Genomic DNA, 17313 nt, shown 5'->3' with positions numbered 1-17313 from the left:
ATGATGGGGCCAAGGTGATCTTCAAAGAGGGACAGAATGAACTGATAAACAGAAATGGAAGAGTGTTCAACATTGAAGTGCATGAGCGGCTGTACTACCTGAAAACGGTAAACCACCTCAAACACCATGTCGGTGCCTCTGTTAATGATATGATGTCCCCAGATAAGGTCAATCTAGATTGTGATGTTAAGACGTGGCATGAAATAATGGGGCACTGCAATGTTGATGTGCTAAAATTACCTAAAGTGGTAGAAGGTATGAAAATCACTGGTAATAAGAAGCTAGACTGTAATGTATGCACTGAGGGAAAATTCACAAACACTAGAAACAGGAAGCCTGATTCAAAAGCTACTAAAATTCTAGAGCTTGTGCACACAGATTTAGCTGGCCCCATTGAGCCAACGTCTCATGAGGGGTTCAAATATGCAGTGTCGTTCACAGATGACTTTTCTGGTGTCGTGTCTGTTTACTTCCTTAAGAATAAAAGTGACACTACTGTAGCCACAGAAAAATTCCTTGCAGACACAGCACCCTATGGTATAGTTAAATGCATCAGATCAGATAATGGCACGGAGTACACAGGAAATGAATTCCAGTCACTACTGCGAGGGAGAGGGATAAGGCATGAGACGTCATCGCCTTACTCCCCGCATCAGAATGGTACAGCAGAGAGACAATGGCGAACCATTTTTGAAATGGGAAGGTGCCTTTTACTAGAGAAGGGGTTACCAAAAACACTCTGGCCTTACGCCGTCCAAACTGCAGCACACATTCGAAATCAGTGTTTTAGTGACAGAACACAAAATACCCCATACTTCATGTTAACAGAAAAGAAACCAGACCTTTCAAAAATGTGGATTTTTGGGTCTGACTGCTATGCATACAGACATGACCATAGCAAATTGGATTCAAGAGGTGACAAGGGAATATTTGTAGGCTATAGCAGGAACAGTCCTGCGTATCTGGTTTACAACACTCAAACCAGAAAGATCTCAAAACACAGATTGGTGAAGTTCATCACAAAGAACAGTGTGGAACAACAGACCCAAACTGATGATGATGACTATGAACTCCAAAAACACACAGAGAATATGTGATAGTGAAAACAAAAATGAGAAATCACAAAGTGAGAGCCAGGTCATAGATGAAGATAGGGAGATCCCAAAAACAAGTGACAAAAACGAATCAAAAGAGGATGATCACACAGAGACAGAAATGAATGACAATGATGAAAATACTGCAGGGACATCAACAGAAACACAACAAAGACACCATTCAGAAAGGGAAAGTAGAGCCCCAAGATACTTGGAAGATTATGTAACATGCTCCAAAGATAAAATGACCATTACAAATGTTGATTCTTGTTACAGGGCAGTGTTTGGACTCCCCCAAACATATAGGGAAGCGATCATGTCACCTGAAGCATCTAGGTGGGAACAGGCTATGAAGGAAGAGATGTCCTCACTCAAAGAAAATGACACATTTGACCTCGTGACATTGCCAAAGCACAAAAACACAGTAGGGGGAAGGTGGGTCTATGCTTTAAAGGAAAATGCAGATACAGGCAAAATTTTCAAAGCTAGATATGTTGCAAAAGGGTACAAACAAACAGAAGGAATAGACTACCATGAAACATTTGCTCCTACAGCAAACCTCACTTCAGTGCGCGCACTAATGCAGATAGCTGTACAGAATGATTTGTCTGTACATCAGATAGATGTGAAAACAGCATATTTATGTATTATTTAACAGCATATGCCCCCATTGAAGAAGAGATATACTTAGATCAACCAGAGGGTTTCGAAGAGTTATCAAAAACAGGTGGAAAATTAGTGTGCAAATTAAAAAAGTCCCTATATGGCCTCAAACAGTCTGGGAGGAATTGGTACAAACTCTTAAACGACCATCTAGAACAGAATAATTTTGAGAGAAATCAGGTCGATCACTGTGTGTATAAGAAACAAATTGAAAATGACAAAATCATAGTGATCATCTGGATAGACGACTTGATCATTTCAGCAAGCAGTGAGAATCAGCTGAACAGCTTTAAGGAAACAATGTAATCCCAATTCAACATGAAAGACCTTGGAAAAATATCAAATTTTCTGGGTATACAGTTTGAACAGAAAGAACGAGAAATTAAAATGAGCCAAGAAAAGTACATTGTAAAAATGCTGGAAAGATTTGGGATGTCTGACTGTAAGCCTAGGGCTACACCAAATGAGTTAAAAATGGAGTATAACAAAAATGTGGAAGAAAACACGGAGTTAGAAAATCCCAAAGATTACAGAGAAATTATTGGAAGCTTGATCTATGCAATGACTTGCACCAGACCTGACATCAGCTGGATTGTCAGCAAACTGTCACAATCCTTAGCAAGACCTAGAGTACAGGACTTAGTAGCAGCCAAACATGTTCTAAGATACTTGAAAGGTACCTCCCACTACAAGCTGTGTTTCAAGAAATCAGATGAAAGCTTAAGTCTGTTAGCATTTAGTGATTCTGACTGGGCATCCTCAGTAGAGGACAGACGTAGTACCACTGGATACTGCTTTAGCTTGACAAAACAAGGTCCTGCTATTTCTTGGAAGTCCAAGAAACAACCGACAGTGGCACTGTCGACTTGTGAGGCTGAATATATCGGTTTAGCAAACACAACTCAGGAAAGCTTATACCTAATGCAGGTAATGAATGACTTGGATTCAAATGTGTACAACTGTACAACAATTTATGGTGACAATCAAGGAGCAATAGCACTGAGCAAAAATCCAGTGCATAGGTCAAGGTGCAAACACATTGATGTGAAATACCACTTTATCCGTGATGTGTTGAGGACAGGAAAAATAAATATTAAGTACTGTCCTACAGAAAACATGGTCGCAGACATACTGACAAAATCTGTAACAAAAGTTAGGATCCTTCAGTTTAAGAATATCCTGTTTGGAAATTAGTTACAGTAAATTGTATGTATGGGATTGTAAAGATGAGAACAAGGGGGGGTGTTAGGTTATGTTCTCATAAGTGTATTATTTATGGTTATTTTATTGTTGTTCTTGTCAGACAATAATGTCTCCACTTGTATGCAATATAGTCCCATCTTATTAAGCACTTTTATTTTGACACGTAAGGACACTACAGAAAATAAAGTTTTTTTTGTGCGTATTCATCTGTTAAAAAGGCGGACTGGTGTTCATTTTGAAAATTGAGAAATAAATACACTACAACTTGAAGAGTGTCCAAATGATCTTCATTAACATCTTTATTGGTTTATTGAGAAAGAAAATCTACTCCTAAACGAGATGGAAAGTGAAGAACACGTTCAAGAAAACGCAACACATGCTAAGAGTCGTCCCAACCGCCAGCCTGAAATCCGTGCCAGTCGACGGCTAACTAATGAGCATGCTAATAGGGTTTGCCATCGGGATGCTAACCATGTTAGCAATCGGGGTGCTAACCATGTTGGCCATCGGGATGCTAACCATGTTAGCCGCCGAGGCATTAGCGGTGAAAGGAGACGAGGAACACCGCCACAGCCCAAAACGCTGCTAATTGGGGACTCAGTCATCAGAGATGTATGGAGCAACAGTATTAAGGCCTTTTGCTTTCCTCGTGTTACTGTCTGTGAAGTGATACCCATGATTCCACGCATATTGCAGGACCATCCAGCTATGGAAAGACTGATTGTGCATGTCGGCTCTAGCGATGTTTACAAACAACAGTCTGAGATTCTGAAACAGGATTTTAACCATCTGCTCGACATTCTGGAGTTTTCCCAGTGTGAAGTGTTCATTTCTGGACCGATACCAACTGCACGTCGAGGCAGTGGTCACTTTACCAGACTGCTGGCTCTAAACAGCTGGCTCACTACAGCCTGTGCACATTGGAAGGTAAACTTCATTGACAATTTCAACATCTTTTGGAGGCGTCCTGAGCTTTTTAAACCGGATCAGCTTCACCCTAACAGGGGTGGGACTCAAATGCTTGTGGATGTATGGAATCACTCACATGCGGAACCTGCACCCAACCGCCAGCAGTAACGTCAGTAATGTCAGTCAAGGAGCCAGGAGCCTACCATCTCCTGTCAGAGAATCTGTCCACAGTCTCAGAGGTAAACTCCAGGAGATTGAAGAGGTTCTGCAACACTAAAGTCTGCAGTCTTGTAGGAACTCAACTACTTCTCCTGCACGCTCAGTGACTCAGGTCTGACACACTGGAACCCATGCTCCTAGTCAGAGTTACATTCCAGTTATTTTAAATAGCCGGTGGTATGGCTCTCAGAATCGAAATAAAAATGTAATCAGAAGAAAACACAAGGGCACAAAACATTGTAACAAACAAAATTTGATCCCAGTGAAATGCACAAGTGATGTAAGCGATGCCGATCAAACACATCAAGTCTTCAAAGTCTCCTTACTAAACGTCCGCTCACTCACAAACAAGTCTTTTATAATAGCTAAATTAATTGAAGATTATTGTCTGGACTTTCTTTTTCTAACAGAGACTTGGCTTGATAGCAATGGAGCAATAGTGCTAAATGAGGCTTCGCCTCCTGACTTTAACTATTTTAATGTCTCTAGAGTAAATAAGAGAGGTGGTGGTGTTACATGTTTTTACCATAAAGCATTCCGCTGTAAGCAGATCTCATTAGGGAAACATCCAACGTTTGAATATCTGGCAGTACAACTCAACAGTACTTATTCAGTTCTTTTGATTGTTATCTATCATCCTCCCAGACTACATGCAGACTTTCTTGAAGATTTTGAAGAAATGCTTTCAAGGATTTTAATTGATTTTGATAATGTTTTAATTGCTGGGGATTTTAATATTCACATGGATATATCCACAAATCCAATCACTTCAGAGTTCATGAGGATGCTAAACTCTTTTGATCTCATACAGCATGTATCAGGCCCAACTCATAAGCATGGCCACATTTTAGATTTGATCATTTCTAAAAGCATAGAGGTTAATAATACTGAAATTATTGATGTTGCAATCTCAGACCATTTTGGTGTATTTTTCAATATGTCATTATCTACTAGAACACTCAGTGAAAAGCGCACAATAACCAAGCGTTATCTCAGTGCTGGCAGTGCCGTGGCCTTCACAGACATGATACAGTCCCTCCCTCCTCTCTCAGAAAATGGGAATGAGCTAGTTGAAACATTCACACACAGAGTTAAGAACTGTATTGATGCTGTGGCACCAAAGGTAACTAAAATTATCTCTGGTAAAATTAAGATGCCCTGGAGAAACACTCCTTCTATTGTAAAATTTAGGCAAGATTGTAGGCAGGCTGAGAGACGTTGGCGAAGGTCAAAATTGCAAGTACATTTTGATATTTATAAAACAACATTGCACAATTACAACAGTGAAGTGAAATCAGCAATGAAAAACTATTTCTCTACCTTAATCAATTCATCAAATAATAACTCGGCTGTCTTGTTCAGAAGTATAGATCAGCTAGTAAACCCCACCTCCTGTTTCTTCCCTGAGACTGTTTCAGTTGAAAAATGTGATGAGTTTGCAATATTTTTTATGGACAAGATTACTAGTATAAGGCAGAACATAGCAACAAGCACTAATAGACTATCAACCCTTATATCAGTTACTCAGCCTAACTTTAATATGTCTTATTTCCAAGAAGTTGACATGGTAACACTACTTGATGTGATCTCATCACTAAAATCCTCTACTTGTGAACTGGACCCTTTACCTACATGCTTTTTCAAGCAGGTTCTGAGCTCATTAGCAAATGAAGTTCTAACGATTGTTAATCAGTCTCTGCAATTGGGTGAATTCCCTAACTTTTTTAAAACAGCAATGGTTAAACCACTATTAAAGAACAGAAATCTTGATCCCACAATTCTCAATAATTATCGACCTATATCTAACCTTTCCTTTCTTAGCAAAATCATTGAAAAAGTTGTGTCAATCCAGTTGAATGATTACGTAAAAGTAAATCAAATAAATGACACTTTTCAATCTGGTTTCAGAGCTCTCCACAGCACTGAAACAGCCCTAGTTAAGGTAGTAAATGACTTGAGATTGAATAAGGATGCAGGCAAACTCTCAGTCCTTTTTCTGCTGGATTTAAGCGCCGCCTTTGACACGGTTGATCATGAAATTCTTCTTGATTGACTACAGAGTTAGGTAGGCCTTAGTGGCTTAGTCTTAGATTGGTTTAGATCGTACCTAACTGGGCGTGATTACTATGTAGCATTAGGTACCTCTTCCTCCACACGTCAAAAAATAACTTGTGCCGTCCCCCAAGGATCAATTCTTGGGCCGTTACTATTCAACCTATATATGCTTCCGTTACCACATATCATTAATAAACATGGTATTAGTTATCATCAATATGCAGATGACACTCAACTTTACATTTCTCTAGAACCTAAGGCCCTAAAATCAATTTGCTCACTGTTTGACTGCATAGATGATATACAGACATGGATGTCTGACAATTTTCTGCAATTAAATAAACAGAAGACAGAAGTTCTTGTTCTTGGCAGTGATTCACAAAGGAATGATGTCCAGACCTATTTAAATCAAATGAATCTGAATGCCAGACAATGTGTTAAGAACCTGGGCGTCACCTTTGATAATGAGCTCAGCTTCAAATCACACATCATGACTACATGCAAGACAGCTTATTTTCACCTTCGAAACATTGCTAAGGTCCAAGATATGCTCACTCCTGCTGACAGTGAAAAACTTGTCCATGCATTTCATTCAGTCATTTCATTTATTATTAATGACCACACAAGTTGGTGGAATTTGCTTCCGGTACAGCATAACATACTCACTTCTCTGTGTCAAAAGAAAAAACAAATGCATAAATACAACTACAATATACAGACATAGACAAACAATTCTTTCAGATCATACATTGATTTAGTGACCGCACAGCAGTTGGAAAGAAACCGTTTTTGAGTCTGACTGATTTTGTTGGTAGGGACCTATAGCGTCTTCCAGAAGGCATGCGTGTAAACAAGTGATATGCAGGGTGAGAGGGGTCTGAAGTGATCTTTTTGGCTCGTTGTATGATGCGTTTTTGATACAGTGTGTCTATGGATGGGAGGGTGTGGCCAGTGATTTTGGATGATTTATCTATTATACATTGTAGTTTATTTCGTGAATGCTTATCCAGATTTCCGTACCAAACTATTATGGATGAGGTAAGTATGCTTTGGATGATTGCTGTGTAAAACTGAAGGATGGGGATACGGCGACGGGTCGTTGACATGTGGGGGGGGGGGGGGGGGGGGGGCGTTGACATGTGACGTCATGAGTATACGGCGACCTTGGGGGGGTGGCTGCTGGTGTACGGGGATACAGCGACAGGTGATGCCAAATATTACAGAGCCCGTAAGGTGACATCATGTAAAAAATATAATAACGCGTGGCCACGACTTACTAAGGCGTGCGAACTTGATAATTAACGCGTGCGAACAAGATAATTAAGTATTACTTTATATAAAGCCAGGTTTACCTTCCTTGGGCAGTCAGTTCGCGAACATCCCTGGGATCTGCTTGCTTTGCTGTGAAAAAATAAACTTTGTTGCCGCGTGTGAAAGGCGACATTAGTATCTCGTTCCCACGCGTTAATAAGTCGTGGCCACACGTTATTAATTTTTTTACATGATGTCACCTTACGGGCTCCGTAAAATATAGTAAAATCCATAAAAAAATTTTTTTTGACTGTCATGTCAATGGATTCAATGTATGGAGCCAGATTGTAAATGTGAGAGGCCGTTTTCGCCATTCCAGATGGCTCAGTCAAAACCATTACGTCTTAATGAACCAATAAATACATCAGCGGCGAAAATGAGTGTAAAAATACCAGGTTCACATGTTTTTATTTTCTAACATGGGCTAAAGCACAGGGTAGACTCAAATGACAAGAGTTTACAACTTCATCTTCAACCTTTTCAGCCCTGGTGCGAATGTCCTCACCCGTCCCTCGATTCACCAGTTACAACTACAGACACACTAAAAAAAAAAATCTTGATTCTTATTTTATGTCACCGTTAACTACACGGGGTTGACGCGAACTTAATAGGCCTATCTATCTACCTATTTATCACAAGAGCCTGTGGCTAGATCTGACAGTGTTCAATGCTGTAGCAAATGGCAGTAACTTTGTTTTACCGCAAAATATGAAAACGATTGAAACCATTAATAACCCAATTAAATCCACTGGTAAATGTACGATCTGGTAAATGTAGTGGTAAATGTACGATCTGGTAAATGTAGTGGTAAATGTACGCTCGTCTGCCTTGTCCCCGGTGTAGCACTAGGTCATGCTTCTCGTCCCGCTTAAGCTGGGCGTACACTGTGCGATTTTTGGCTCATTTTTAGCCGATTTTTCACTCGTGCGACTATTTTTGCGATCGGGCCGAGTTTCGGCTCAATCGCGTGTCGTGCATCGTATAGTTTACACAGGTAAACGAGGAGCGATTCACACCTCACGACTGTTAAGTTATAGGTCTATCTATAACTTTTATGTGGGTTACTTATAACAACTTCCACGTCAAAGAATGACAGAGACCGTACTCGACTTAACCGTTCTTTTACTATTCCAACCCCGGAAGTGTGTCCCCCCCAAATGGGTCCGTACACCTCATACAACATGAACATTCCATTACAGAACACCTCCCCCTTAAGTTAGTTATCCCTTTTACAAAGTCCATTTTCCCCCTAGCTATCAATCGATAAGTGCCCACAACAGTATAACATTACTCTAGCATAAATTTACTCAATTATATCCTTTTCCAAACATCTTTAAACATCTTTTTTTTCCTTTTTTTTTTTTTTTTTCTCTTCCTTAGTCCCAAAAGTCTCTTACAAATCCAGACGTCTGGGAGGGCGTGAAACCCGGCCTGATGCAGTGATGTACATGTTGGATGTGTCTGTATCTGTATGTTTGTTTGTGTCTGTGGTCGTGCATGCAGGTGTGCCTGGTTCTGGGGTGACCTCAGGCGTTTTAGTGCTGTCCGGTGAAGGAGTCTGTGTGCCGTTAACTGGGCGCATGTGTGTGCGGTTTCGCCTAACTGAACCTACATCAGTGTTGACAATGTAGGATCTGGGTGTAGACGCATTCTGCACCACTGTCCCATACTTGTTTTCTTTAGGCAGCCAAACCTCTTGACCTGACTGCAGCTGCGGCAGGACCCGGACTCTGTGGCGCAGGTTGTACCGGCGCTGCTGGTTCTCCTTCGCTTCCTGAACTGCCTGATGTTCGGCCACCGAGGACGAAGTGCAGCTGGAACTTGGGGAATGTCAGAGCGGATCTGCCTCCCCATAAGAAGCTGGGCTGGAGAGTAGCCACTCTCCAGGGGTGTGGCACGGTAGATCTGCAGTGCCCTTGCCTTATCGCCTCCTCCTTTCCACAGTCCCTTGACTGTGGCAACAGCCCGTTCCGCCTCGCCATTGGCCTGTGGATACCTGGGGCTGCTGGTGACATGAGCAAACCCATATGCTCTAGCGAATGACTGGAACACCGAACTGCTGTACTGCGGCCCGTTGTCGGACATGACAGTCTCTGGTGTCCCATGGCGACTGAACGCCTCCTTAAGAGCAGCCACTACTGTCTCAGCAGTAGCTTCTCTGAGGTGCGCTACTTCAATGTAGCGAGAAAAATAGTCCACTACGAGCAGGTAATTGCTATTCTCCCAGACGAACAGGTCCGAGCCGACACGTTGCCATGGTCTCTCTTGCACTGCTGTCGTCAGCAGTGGCTCCCTCTGTTCAGCACGATGCTGTGAGCAGACGTTGCAGTTCTCCACCATCTGTCTGATGTGGACCGACAGTCCCGGCCACCAGACTGACTGGCGGGCCCTGGCTCGGCATTTGACGACCCCTTGGTGCCCTGTGTGTAGCTGCTGTAAGATCTCCACCCTCAGCTCACCTGGGATGACGATGCGTTGACCTCGGAGGAGCAGCTGTCCATTCAAGGTGAGGTTGTCTTTTTCAGACCAGAAGGGGGTCAGTTCGAGGGGCAGTGCGTGTCTCTCTGGCCACTCGGTCTTGCAGTACCTGATCAGCTGTGCACAGATTGGGTCAGCTTGCTGCTTTGCCGCGATCTCGTTCAGACGATGTTCTGTGGCAGGAAGGCTCTGAGTTACGGCGTCCAGGAACACTTTGACCTCGGCCTCCTTCTCCTTTTCCTCCGCCGTGAAGGTGTGTCGGATTGGGGCCCTGGATAAAGTGTCAGCAGTTATCAAGCTCTTCCCTGGCACGTGTACGATGTCAAACGAGAACCTCAGCAGCCTCAGCCGGAACCTCAGCACTCTCGGTGGGAGTTGGTCGAGAGCCTTGGTGCTAAGCAATGGCACTAGGGGCTTGTGGTCTGTCTCCAACCTGAATTTCAGTCCCAGCAGGTAGGAGGACAGACGCTCACATGCCCACGTAGCTGCCAGGGCTTCCTTCTCTATCTGAGCATAGTGTCTTTCAGTGTCTGACATACCACGTGAGATAAACACAATCGGTTTCCATACTCCGTCTGGCTGCCGCTGAGTGAGGACGCCCCCGAGACCAAAGGATGAGGCGTCTGCCGACACGCACGTCTCTGCTGTCGGTGAGTAGGCAGCCAGCACCTGTGTGGAGCTGAGCTCCATCTTGAGTCTTTTGAAAGCCTCTTGCTGTGGTGTTTCCCAGCACCACTCGTTCTTTCCGCACAGCAGGTCTTTGATTGGGCGTGTGTATGACGCGAGGTGTGGCAGAAACTTACTGAGGTAGTTCGCCATACCCATCAGTCTCTTCACCCCCCCAACATCAGTTGGTGCCGGCATCTCTTGTATAGCCTTGATCTTCTCGGGGTCTGGAGTCACGCCGTCCACGGAGACCCTGTGGCCCAGGAAATAAATGCTGTCCTTTCTGAACTCACATTTCTCCCCATTCAATGTAAGACCCTCCTCCTGGAGTTTCTTTAGGACCTGACAGAGTCTCTCGTCGTGCTGGGCCTTGCTGGCCCCATACACCAGTATGTCGTCAGCATGACACACCGTGCCTGCACAGTCCTCCAGCATCTGCAACATGCGCCGCTGAAAGTGTTCGGGTGCAGAGGAAATCCCGAACGGCAAACGGTTGAACGCATACCTCCCGAACGGGGTGATGAAGGTTGTCAGCGGCTTGCTTTCCTCTGCTAGCGGGATCTGCCAGAAGCCGGAGGTGGCATCCAGCTTTGTGAATGCTTTCGCCCCGGCCAGCATGCCCAGGGTGTGGTCGACGGCTGGGAGGATGTGTCGTTCCCTCTGAACCCACTTGTTTAGGTGAGTCAAGTCGACACACAGCCGTATCTTGCCGTTGGGCTTAGGCACAACGACCATCCCGGCACACCAGGGTGTGGGTTGTGTTACCCTGGAGATAACACCCATGCTGACCATTCGATCTAATTCAGTCTTTACCTTGTCACGGAGGGGGAGAGGCACTCTGCGTGGAGAAGACAGAGCGTGTGGGACGGCATCGGACTCCAGTGCGATGGTGTAGGGCTCCTTTAATTTCCCTAGCCCGGTGAACACAGTGGGAAACAGTGCCTTAAAGTCCTTCTGCGGTGCTTCCACTGCATGGACACGCTGCACCAGATTAAGAGCCATGATCGCAGGGAGGCCTAACAGAGGCTTGGACAGCTCATTAACAACATAGACATCCTGTCTAGTTGTTTTTCCCCTCAACGTCAGACTCCCTTTAAAACACCCCTCAACCCCTAGTCTGTGATGCCCTGGGCCGTAAAGCACTTTCCATGGCTGCTGCAGTGCCCCGTGGACTCTGCTGGAGTATGTGCTGCTGGGAATCGCGGTGACCGCAGCCCCTGTATCCAGCTTGAACGCGGTCTCCTCCCCGTTCAACTGCAACACCCCGACCCACTCATCCTCTCCTGTTGACCTCAGTTCTCCCAGGAAAGCGAAATCCTCTTCTTCACCTCTCATGTACCCCTGCGTGATGTCGTGTACCCCTTTTGCTGACCTGCATGTTTTTGCGTAATGTCCCTTTTTGTGACACTTTCTACATTCGGCGTCGCGAGCTGGGCATTCTTTCCAAGGATGTTTTTTCATATTCCCGCACTTGCCACAGCCTCCTGCCGTACTGTCCTTTTTCTCGTAGCCAACTTTCCGCCACTTCTGTTTCTTTGTTATTGCCTCTACCTGTCCTGCTGTCGACTCGGCCCCCCTCAGCACCGGCTGTTGTTTCTTTACTGCTGCACTTTGTTTGACCAGCGTTATGGCTTTTTCTAAGGTGAGTTCAGCATCTAGCTGTAACCGTTCCGACAGCCTGCTATCAAGGATTCCCACTACTATTCTGTCCCTTATCAACTCATCCCTTAGAGTCCCGAACTGGCAATGTTCCGCTAAAGTGTGCACGGCAGTAATAAAAGATTCCACACTCTCACCCGGTTGCTGGTTCCGACGGTTGAAGCAGGCTCTTTCGTAGATGACATTCCTTCTGCTAACAAAGTGTTTTTCGAACGCCGCCATTACAGAGTCGTACGATTTCTTCTGCTCTTCTGTCAGCGGCAGCACATTCAAAACATCGTCAGCCTCCTCTCCCGCCGAGTACATAAACGCGTTGACTTGAAACTCCTGTGACTGTTTATCAAGCCCTGATGCGATCCTATAGCGATTAAATCGCTTGACCCACTTCGGCCACTCACTCGGATTAGTAAAGTCAAATTTACCCGGCGGAAAATACTGAGGTATCTGGGCAACCGCTACCGCTGGCTGTGTCATTTTCGTAGTCGCGTGTTGTCTTCTGTTTCTTTTTCTGTTGTCCACCACTAATCTGACACCATGTTAAGTTATAGGTCTATCTATAACTTTTATGTGGGTTACTTATAACAACTTCCACGTCAAAGAATGACAGAGACCGTACTCGACTTAACCGTTCTTTTACTATTCCAACCCCGGAAGTGTGTCCCCCCCAAATGGGTCCGTACACCTCATACAACATGAACATTCCATTACAGAACAACGACCAACTCCCGATCAGAAATCGCAGTGTCACAAGAATATCAAACATGTTTGAAATTCAAATCGCTCCTCGTGAGATCGCATGAGAGCGTCGGGTCGTATAGTGTGAGTATATGAATCGCGAGCTGTGAACTTTTAATCCTTGCGATTTAGTCGTACAGTTTGAGCTGGAGCTGGGTACACGATTTAAAATATTAAATATTAAAAATTACTGCCCAGCTTTAGCAGTAAATGAATAACACGAATGAAGAACTTTCGTATGATTGAAACGCAATTTGGCCTCTATAAAGGTTCTGGGCGGAAACTGCTGGCCACTGTCATTGAAATTGCCAATTTCGGAAGTGCTCCGTTTTCTTATTAAGTCAATATGATAATTAATACATATTATCTCCCGACCCCCCCCAAACAAAAAACTCATCGGATCTACACGATTCACGTAGGTCACCCTTTTCAACTTCAAAACGGCGAATTTCGCCGAAAGGTGACAGATTTTCATGCCTGGATAATGATATTCGTTATTGTTACTGATGAGTCCAATTATTGTTGTATCATCCGCATATTTAAGAATAGAGACTGAACTGTGAGTGGATGTGAGAGTGTTTGAGTAGAGTGAAAAGAGCCATGGTGAAAGAACACAACCCTGGGGGGCACCTGTACTTAGGGTGAGAGGTTGGGATGAGAGGCTACCCATCCTGACTCTCTGTGTTCTTTGTGACAGGAAACTGTGAATCCAGTAACATAGGTTAATATCAATGTCCATGTCCATAAGTTTATTGAAGAGGATGACTGGGTTGATAGTATTGACAGCAGAGCTGAAATCAATAAACAATATCCGGGCATAGGTGTTTGGGGATTCTAGGTGTTGCATAATCCTGTAGAGAGCCAGGTTAACTGTATCTTTAACGGATCTATTAGACCGGTAAGCAAACTGGTAATTGTCCATGAGATGAGAAGTAAGTTCTTTCAAGTGTGAGAGTATGATTCGTTCAAATGATTTCATAACAACGGATGTAAGAGGGATAGGTCTGTAATCATTAAGACACGATATTTTGTTAGTTTTTGGTACAGGGATGATAACTGAGTCCTTAAAACATTTTGGAACTGTACACTGACTGAGAGAACAATTGAAGATAAAAGTAAAAATTGGAGCTAGCTGAGCTGCACAGTGTTTTAAAACAGCTGGGGTGACTCCATCAGGGCCCGCTGCTTTCCTCTTTTTATTTTTACTAAAAGAGGCTCTCACTTCCTCCTCCTGAATGTAAAACTGAGGTAATGGTGGAGGGACTGGAGTCGGAATAGGAGGGATAGGCTGCTGTTAGAATCTGCCATAGAAGTTATTTAGTGTGTCTGGTAGGTCTCTATTACTGTCTAGTGGGGGGCAGGGCCTTTTTTTGTAACTAGTCATGTTTTTTATTTTTTGCCAAATTGATTTAGTGTCATTAGATGTTATTTGCTGTTCTAATCTGTGTGCGTATTTGGATTTGGCTTTCCTAATCGCAGCTCTAAGTTCATATTTAGCTGTATTATAATGCTCTTTATTTCCCTCTATAAAAGCAGTATTCTTTTTCTTGCGAAGGAGTTGAATGTCTTTTGTGAACCAAGGTTTGTTGTTGCTGTGTATTTTCACCGTTTTGGTGGGGATACACATCTCCACACAAAAGTTGACGTATGACGTTACTGTGTCCGTCAGCTTGTCCAGATTGGCCGCAGCTGCGCTGAATACGTCCCAATCAGTGCACTCAAAGCAGCCTCTCAAGGTGTTAATGCAAGAGCTGGACCAGCAAGAGACAGTTTTTGATTTTACATAATTGGATTTAAGTTTTTGCCTGTATTTTGGGATGAGCAGTAGAGTGGCATGGTCCGACCTCCCCAGCGGAGCCCTCGGGAAAGACCGGTAAGCACTGCTAATCAGGACGTAGTGGTCGAGGGTGTTAGCGCCTCTACTCGGACAAGTAACCTGTTGAATGTAGTTTGGAAGGTCCGCAGACAGGTTGGCATGATTGAAATCACCCAGTGCAACTACAATCGTGTCAGGATGTGAGTTTTCCACAGAGGTTATATATGTTGCCAGTTCCGAGATGGCTACATTGGCGTTGGTGGACGGGGAATGTAAACACCAATCAAAGTCACTGAGGCGAACTCTCTGGGAAGATAGTACGGTCTGCATTTGACAGCAATATATTCCAGGTGAGGACTGCAGTAACTGTTGAGTTCTGTATTGTTGTTACACCAGCGCTGGTTTATCATAACACATATACCACCACCTTTGGATTTCTTGGACAGCTTAACTGACCTGTCGGCCCAATGTAGAGAGAATCCGGGTGGGGTTACTGCCAGGTCAGGCACAGTGCCATCCAGCCAGGTCTCAGTCAGGCAGAGGGCGGAGCAGTCCTTGAAATCCTTATTGGTTTGCAGCAGAAGGTAAAGTTCGTCAGTTTTGTTTTTTAATGATCTGAGGTTAGTGAGGAGCAAGGCTGGTAATGGTGGCCGGTATGGGCGCTTCCTAAACCTGCAGAGTACACCGGCCCGGCGTCGTGATCTAGCCGGCTTGATCACGAGCAGAGCTCGTACCGTGGCAAGCCTCACGGCCGCCATCTTGAGCTGACTTTAAATCCGCTATTTATCACATCAAGGCTAGATTATTGTAATGCTGTTCTGTCTGCTCTTCCAAAGAGCTCTATTTCGCACCTACAGAGAGTTCAGAATGCGGCTGCAAGGGTTCTGACCCGCAGGAGAAAGAGAGATCATATTACACCTGCACTCCACTCACTGCACTGGTTACCTGTCAGCTTTAGGATAGATTTTAAGGTTCTAGTCATGGTTTTTAAATGTCTTCATGGTCTTGCCCCTCTTTACCTCAGTGAAATGATGGTTAGATATGTTCCAGTCAGGTCTCTGAGGTCTTCAAACAGTAATCTACTGGTGATTACTAGATGCCGATTAAAGATTGGCGAGGGTGCTTTTAGCCACTATGGCCCAAAGATCTGGAATTCTCTTCCTGAAGAGCTCAGAGGCATTTCATCCCTGAATAGTTTCAAGAACAGTCTCAAAACATTCCTGTTTAGATCTGCTTTTAGTTAAGAAACTCTAGTCTATTATTTTATAATTTGTCACTTTATTTAATTATTTCTTTTTATCTTTAATTTTAATATTTTATTGTATCTTCTTATATTTACTTTAGTTTTATTTACTTTTTTATTATATTGTTTACTTTTTTACATTTTATGTTATTTTACTTTAATTTCTTCTAACATTTCCTTTTTGTCTTCTCCTTTTTATGTTTCTTGTGACAGGCAGGGTGAGCAACTCAAAAAGGAAGCGATCACGCCAAGTCTCAGGGAAAGAGGATGGTTTAATAGAAAGTGTGCAAACAAAAAACCCGTGCATTGTTCCAAATGAAGGAAATAATAACCAGCAGTCAACTGGTACAAAGACAAGACATATATAGACGAACAAACGACCCTCAGGTGAGACCGATCACGGGTCCCGCCCACCTGAGGGACGAACATCACGTGACCAAAAACAGGACATCTGCCGCTGTAAACGGGGGCGACCGGCAGGGGGCCCCCCCACAACGTGACAGACCCCCCCACCAAAGCCGCACTCCCCTCCGGATGTGCGGCTTACAGCGGCAGCACACAAAACACAACAAAGGGGCGGGAGGGCGGGGACAAGACAGGGACCCGTTCCCTGCCGTCCTGAGCTGAAACACAAAACACACATATAGGCTCCTCGTCACAGGACGCAGACAAGGCAGGGACCCGTTCCCTGCAGTCCTGGAGCTGAAAACATAAAAAGACAGACAGGTTAGCTCGCCTCCTGGGCGGGACCCTGGACCGACTGGGCCGTCAACAAGACGATAACCACACCCCGGTCAGTCACAGGGTCCTCGCGCCCTAACCGGCCTTAGGCCGCTTAAGCCCCACTGCTGTGTGCGGACCGGAAGCACATGGCCCAACCGACGTCACAGGTGTGGATGTGTGCAGGCCGCCACACTGGGGTGCGGCCACGGCTCCTACCGACCACCTCCCAAACCTACCTCTCCGCTCGGAGCTGACCCCTGCCCTTTTCGCTAGGGGTCACCCCAGACTCCTGGGGAGTGAACCCCTCCCGGGGCCCCTCATCTCAAGGTGGACTCCTCCACCCAACCCAGGAGCGCCCGAGACCAGGGCCCTGGCAATCCGCATCAGGGACACGCTGGTCAGCCCAAGCTCGAAGGGGAGGGTCTCCTCCTGGAGACCCCACTAGGTCCGGGAGTGCCGCAGTCCACCACCAGGAGCGACCTGCAACACATCCCACACACACGCACACAGACAACACAACACAAAACGCGCTCTACCCT

The 17313-nt window shown here is 44.8% G+C and overlaps 1 protein-coding gene across 1 annotated transcript in view; it reads left to right on the top strand.

The window, feature by feature from the left end:
• Nucleotides 1-16404, top strand: part of LOC143484716 (E3 ubiquitin-protein ligase TRIM35-like) — a 52854-nt gene extending 36450 nt beyond the window's left edge. Inside the window, exon 7 of the mRNA XM_076983571.1 lies at nt 16269-16404. Within this exon, the coding sequence (XP_076839686.1) occupies nt 16269-16273 (5 nt within the window). The 3' untranslated portion in view covers nt 16274-16404. The remainder of the gene's footprint in view (nt 1-16268) is intronic.
• Nucleotides 16405-17313: the final 909 nt, after the last annotated feature.

Source organism: Brachyhypopomus gauderio, chromosome 21 (genome assembly GCF_052324685.1).
Source record: "Brachyhypopomus gauderio isolate BG-103 chromosome 21, BGAUD_0.2, whole genome shotgun sequence".
NCBI classification, from domain to species: Eukaryota; Metazoa; Chordata; class Actinopteri; order Gymnotiformes; family Hypopomidae; genus Brachyhypopomus; species Brachyhypopomus gauderio.
Note: the sequence above shows the minus strand (reverse complement) of the source record. Positions and strands in the feature narration are given on the sequence as shown.